This window comes from Fukomys damarensis, unplaced genomic scaffold (assembly GCF_012274545.1).
Source record: "Fukomys damarensis isolate Sample0158 unplaced genomic scaffold, DMR_v1.0_HiC HiC_scaffold_25, whole genome shotgun sequence".
Lineage (NCBI taxonomy): Eukaryota > Metazoa > Chordata > Mammalia > Rodentia > Bathyergidae > Fukomys > Fukomys damarensis.
Window position 1 is genome coordinate 7,076,111 of NW_022900937.1, and position 6,026 is coordinate 7,082,136.

The following is a 6,026-nucleotide window of genomic DNA, read 5'->3' on the forward strand; positions in this document are numbered from 1 at the left end:
GGTACTGGAGATAGAACTCCGGACCTTACACTTGTGAAGCAGGTGACGGAACCACTGAGCGATCTAAATCCCAGGCCCATACGTATTTAGTTCTTTATGTGGATGACTCCAGATGGATGCTTGTGAGTTGATGGGTACGTGGTTCTGTCTGAAGTTTTGTTCGGTGTGTTTTTCAGGCTCCACCATGTTTAATGTCCTCAGAGGTGTTCTGGAGGTGGTGATTGGTGTGGCAGCTGGAGTTCTTCTTGGATTTTTCATCCGGTACTTTCCGAGCCGTGACCAGGTGGGAAAATCGCACTCTAGAAGTCACTGGAAGAACATTCTAGAATGTGCCCCTCAGAGCCAGATGTGAAGAGCGTCTTTGAGAAAGCGTCCCTAAAATTGCTCACTGGTCTCTCACTGTTATTTATGAGATGAATACGTGAGATCTTAGTGCAGTCCTGTATTATTTTCTCTAATTTATATTCTGAACATTTCATAATTCCTTCTAAAATGAACTAACATTAATTCAAAATAATAGGCTATGCAAGTTTTTAAAATTTGGTAATACTCAACTAAATTAAGGTGTGTGATGGCTTTTGATCTCTGTTTTAGTTAGATTCTAATTATGCAATGGATAAGTCTTAACATTTCATTATAATATAGCAAAATCTCCATAAGGAGAACAAAGTTCCTTACTGTACACAATGATCTTGTGATGAAAAAACAGTTTTGTTTTCCTTTACCCTTCTTAATTTCCTCCAGGTAGATAAACATCTGGAAATGTTTTCTTTCGGTAAAACTAGCACTACTTTGAAATTTCAGAACATTTTGAATGGAATTAGATACTTCACTAAGGAACTTTTTTTTTTCCAGTACTGGGGATTGAACTCAGGGTCTTTCACTTATAAAGCAGGTGTGATGCCACTGAGCTAAATCCCCAGCCCACTAACTTTTAATGAAGAAAATTAATATTTCTATTATCAAACTGTCTGTTGATTTGAAATGGTTATTGTACTGCAAAACCCTCCAAGTAAAAATATTTCAAAAGATTTTATGAATGTGTAAAGGAAAATTATTGAACCAGGCATGGTGGCCCTTGGGAGGCTGAGGCAGGAGGATTACAAGTTCAAGGCCTGCCTGGACTACAAAGGAAGTTCAGTGTCAGTCTGGACTGTGTATATAGGGAGACCCTGTCTCAAAAAGAAAGAAGAGAGAGAGAGAGAGAGAGAGAGAGGGAGAGAGAGAGAGAGAGAGAGAGAGAGAGAGAGAGAGAGAGAGAGAGAGGAAGGAGGAAGGAAGGAAGAGAAAGGAAGGAGGGAGGAAGAAAAGGAAAAAATTATAGGATTATTCTAATTACACAGTAAAATAAACAAATACGATAGCTTACACTTTCCTTCTTACCAGGCTAAACTGACGAGGTAGATTAAGTCTGGCTCAGTGACCCTCTGCTCAGTTGCCAGCCGCCAGCTGGTGTGGATGCAGCAGATACAGGTGTTTCCACCGTGGCTGAACTGCATGTGGGAGGTCTGTCTGGTGCAGCCCACACGTGCTCCACGGGAGACTGAGGCTGTCGTGACAAGGCCTTGCACCGTCACTGGCTAGCAAGCAGTGCGGCCTCCGGGAAGGAGGTGGCCCACCGGCACCAGGTGCCCGAGGCAAGCACTTCCGAGACTACTTCCTGCAGTGATCTGGGGTTTAAGAGGGAAAAGTAAAGGGGGAAGGACCGGGTCCCTAGACGGTAGGACAGCAGATAGATAACTGCTGTCACCTCTTAAAGACCTTCCTTGTATTCTAGCATTTGGAAAGAAAAAGTAAGTATCGGGAAAAGAGTAAACAGAATGAAAAGAATAGATATATTCTTCTTTCTTTCTTGGGGTGAGGTACTGGAAGCTATACCCAGGGACTTTGCCTTGAGCTTTGTCCCCAGCCTTTTCTAAGACTCCTTCCTCAGCCTCCCCGCGTGCCGGGATGGCCGGCACATGCCACCACACCTGCTTGGAGACACAGCTTTAACCTTCAGCAGAACCTGTGGCCCAGGTGCTTTCAGAGAGGTCACCGCTCAGAGGTAAAGCAGTGACGCTGAAAAGCTCGACTTGCAGTCCTGGCCTCTGCCCCTGCACTGGGCCAAGTCTGCATTGCTAACTGCACAGGAGGCCAACTGGCTTCCTAAAAGAGGACCGGGTCTGCGGCGCGTCGTGTCTGCTCTGTGGAGAAAGAGGAGGGACATCCTCGTTTTCCTCTGAGCCCTGGATTAGGAAGCCGCGTGGCAGGTGCCTCACGCTCTCCCACTCCGTCCGCAGGCCTCCCTGGCGCTGATCCGCGCCTCCGTGGTGCTGGGCCTCTCGGTGCTGGCGGTGTTCAGCAGCACGCGCCTCGGCTTCCCCGGCTCGGGTGGGCTGTGCACGCTGGTCATGGCCTTCCTGGCAGGCATGGGCTGGAGCGACGAGAAGGTAACTTTTCATCCCAACTTCTGCTCTGATGTCTTTTTGAGCCATCCTTTATGTTCAGATTCCTAACCCTAATCACATTTTTTACCATCGGAGCTATTTTCTGTGCATATACAAACGTACCCCAGCGCACACAGCCACAGCTTCCCTCCCTTTCAGTCTGGAATTGAGGTCTTCAGCTCCACGGTGGCCACAGCTGCAGCCGTCACACTGGGCGGGAGGCCACACTTTAGTCAGACCCCTGCTCGCGGACATTTCAACTGCTCTGGCTTTATACCAAGACAAACTGTGTTTGCTACAGCATCCTTATATATATGCCTTATCTCAAAAACTCCACGACACTATCAATGCTGGAAGCTCCATTCTTCGTCTTATATGCCGTGTAGGAAAATGTCTACATCAGTGTCCCTGTGACACAGCCCACTTTTCTGCAGCAGCCTCCACTAATCCACCCTCCTCGAAAGGGAGATGACTCACAATCATATTTGTCCTACTCTTTATATCACACTCAAATCCTGATGCCCTCTCATTAATTTATTTATGTTTTTATTTTTAAAATATTTTTCGGTCAGATTTATCTGGCTCCAAAAGTGACCTAGGCTACTCTAGGGTGGCAGTATTATTACGCAGTATGTTTTTCATTTTTTGATAAGTATTTCAATGGCATGGACCAAGTGTTTTATTAACATTGTGATTCTAAATCTTATAATTCAAAGTTAAGCCTTTAAATTATTAAGAAATGAGCTAGGAAAGATTAAGTCCTGAGGTGGAATCACAGGATTTGAGCTGGCACCCAAAAGGGGCTTCAGCCCCCCAGAAACCCAGGGAACTTGAGGCTCCTTTAGAGAAAAGAAGCTTGAACTTCACGGCAGGAAGCGGAAATAGGGAGAGGCAGCTCCTCATTTCATGTGGCACTGCAGGAAAACTAGGATGCAGGTTACACAGAAGGCTGTAGCAATCAGATCATTGCTTTCTTTGTCTGCATTTGCCGTGGCTTGGCCTGAGCGTCTTGCAGCCTGGCTCCTACACAGACAGTCATTGTATCCCATGACCCAGAAGAGAACAGTACCTTTTGTGTTTATCTCTGTATGTATACGTGTGTGTGTGTGTGTGTGTGTGTGTGTGTGTCCTATATATGTATATGGGGTACGTCCAGTCTATGCTATTTCAATCAAGCTGAAATCAAATTTCAGATCATTTTCTTAGGGCAGATTCATGAAATTTAGGGGTCCAGTAATATCATTTTGAGGGCTTTAATGCATATTGTCAAGCCACTTTCTAGAGTTCTATGTCTACTTTTTCACCAGTAATACATAAAGTACCATCTCCTTATGACTTCGTCGGCTTAGAACCATTTTTCCAAACTTTAATATAAATCAGAATAACCTGGAAGGGTAAAATTAAATTTAGGTAGACTATAGTGGGATTTAAGGATTTGTACTCCAGTACATTTTCATACAATGAGACGGCTGGGGTTCCTTAGTTTTTGCACCAGTTCTGCTAGGGTCCCAGGGAGGGGTCCTGCGGGCGTCCCCTCCACAAGGCCACATTGCAGCTCTGGGCAGGTGGATGGGCTGCCTTTCAACAGACCCCTCACACCGTTCTTCCTGGCTTCCTGCTTTTCCTTTCTCTCTTTCCTGAGTGCCAGCAGTGAAACCTAGGGCCTTGCACACACAGGACAAACTGCCCTGAGCTGAGGCTCTGCCGGGGCCTCCTTTTTCTAAGCATTTTCCTTCACACATTTCAGAAAGCTACATACTCAGATCAAATAACTCAGATTTCAACTTAGTAAAATTCTTGGCACCTGTCCCGTAGCACAATAAAAATGACTCTGTGTGCTCTGCTTTTCTCTTAGGGTGAGGTTGAAAAGATAATTGCAGTTGCCTGGGACGTTTTCCAGCCACTTCTTTTTGGTCTGATTGGAGCAGAAGTATCTGTTGCATCTCTCAGACCAGAAACTGTTGGTAAGAATTTCAAAGTGGTTCTCGTGATAAATCAGATCTGTGTGTATTCAGTTGAGACATCTTCAGTAGTTACATGTGTGGGATTCCCACTGTTACACTTCTATGAAAAGCTGATTAAGAACTACGTCTTTTTGACTGATTATTTAGAAAATATTGCTTGCTTATCTAAAACAGTGGCTACCCAAACAGTGGCCTTATTTATTTATTTATTTTTTTCTCTAAGGACAAGAATGTTCACGTAGCCTTGTTCTGATTGTGGGCCAGAATTTTAAATACAATTCGTTAGCTCTGTAATACATACCCATGGGATAGAAATGCTGGCTGCTCCCTCTCTAGTCGCTCATGTAGCAGAGATTGCCCAGTGTTAGTGGGCTCTGGTTCATTGCGACCCACCCCTGTCCTGTTTGTTCCCTCCAGTCAGGACAAGCAGAGCCTCCCTTTTCATAGCCCTGCTTGCACACCAGCCATTGCCGCCTACTTCCAGACGCTTCACACTGTATCGCTAGACGTCTTCAAAGCACGCCTTGCTCACCTTCCCACACTTGTGATCAGTAAATACCGGGTCCCCTTGGTGCCCTTTGTCTTTGCTGCCCAGAGCAGCATAGAGCAGCCCGAGACCCAGTTTTCTCTCTGTTTTGTTTTGTCTTTATTCTTATTAGCGTGAGTTGTGTTGCCTCATAGGAGACCAAGACCCAGTGCAGGGGTCTTCAGTAGAATTGCTGTTCCCTATACATTCATACATTCAAAAGCCATCGTAGTGCCGGGCGTGGTGGCTCACGCCTGTAATCCCAACACTCGGGAGGCTGAGGCAGGAGGGTCGCTGTGAGTTCAAGACCAGCCTGGGCTACATAGTGAGTTCCAGGTCAGTCTCAACTACAGAGTGAGACCCTGTCTCAAAAAAAAAAAAAGAACAAAAACCAAAAGCCATCATAGTGAAACGTTTGATCCACAATACTGCATATTCATTGGTTTGTGGACGATATTCGTTCCTTTCTCCTCTCCTTCCGTCCTAGCGTCTTTCCACCATGACGGGATCCCACTCCCTTCTGCCTCTTTCTGCAACACACATCTATTCTTCCCTTTCCCTCCTCCATATTCAAATACCCTTTCAGACGTTTTTCCTCTTTAGAATTTCAGTTCTTTCATCTCTTCCCTCCAAATGACGCCTTCCGTTCTGACACACGCTGGGACACAGATGAACCTCCGGTACGCCAGGCTGCGATGAGCCAGGCACAGGAGCGCTGCTGCTCTGTCGGCGCCGCTTCTGACGTACCCAGAGCAGTTGAGTTCGTAGACACAGAAAGGGTAACTGTGGTTACAGGCACTGAGCGAGGAAGTGAGTAGCTGACAAAGAGAACATGTTCTGCAGATTAGTTGCACAATAGTGTAAATATCCTTAATGCTACTGAACTGTACACTTAAAATGTTAGGATGGTAAGTATTGCATGTATCTTACACAGTGTAAAATAACACGTGTTAAAATATGCTGAAAATTCTGGAGATGATGGGTGTACTCTTTCTCCGTTCCACCTGACCCCTGGCCTACCGCACTGTCTTCCTCCTTCCAAACTTTTCCAAGAGAATAACGGCATTCCCCATTCCTCTTTTCTTTTTTTTTTTTTTTTTTTTTTTG

The 6,026-nt window shown here is 45.5% G+C and overlaps 1 protein-coding gene across 6 annotated transcripts in view; it reads left to right on the top strand.

Moving 5' to 3' along the window:
* The window catches only part of Slc9b2 (solute carrier family 9 member B2), a 50,162-nt gene that overhangs the window by 33,330 nt on the left and 10,806 nt on the right, over nucleotides 1–6,026 (top strand). For all 6 annotated transcript variants that reach the window (XM_033756245.1, XM_033756244.1, XM_033756242.1 and 3 more), the window contains 3 exons: nucleotides 177–283; nucleotides 2,283–2,432; nucleotides 4,285–4,393. In XM_033756245.1, the coding sequence (XP_033612136.1) occupies nucleotides 177–283; nucleotides 2,283–2,432; nucleotides 4,285–4,393 (366 nt within the window). The remainder of the gene's footprint in view (nucleotides 1–176; nucleotides 284–2,282; nucleotides 2,433–4,284; nucleotides 4,394–6,026) is intronic.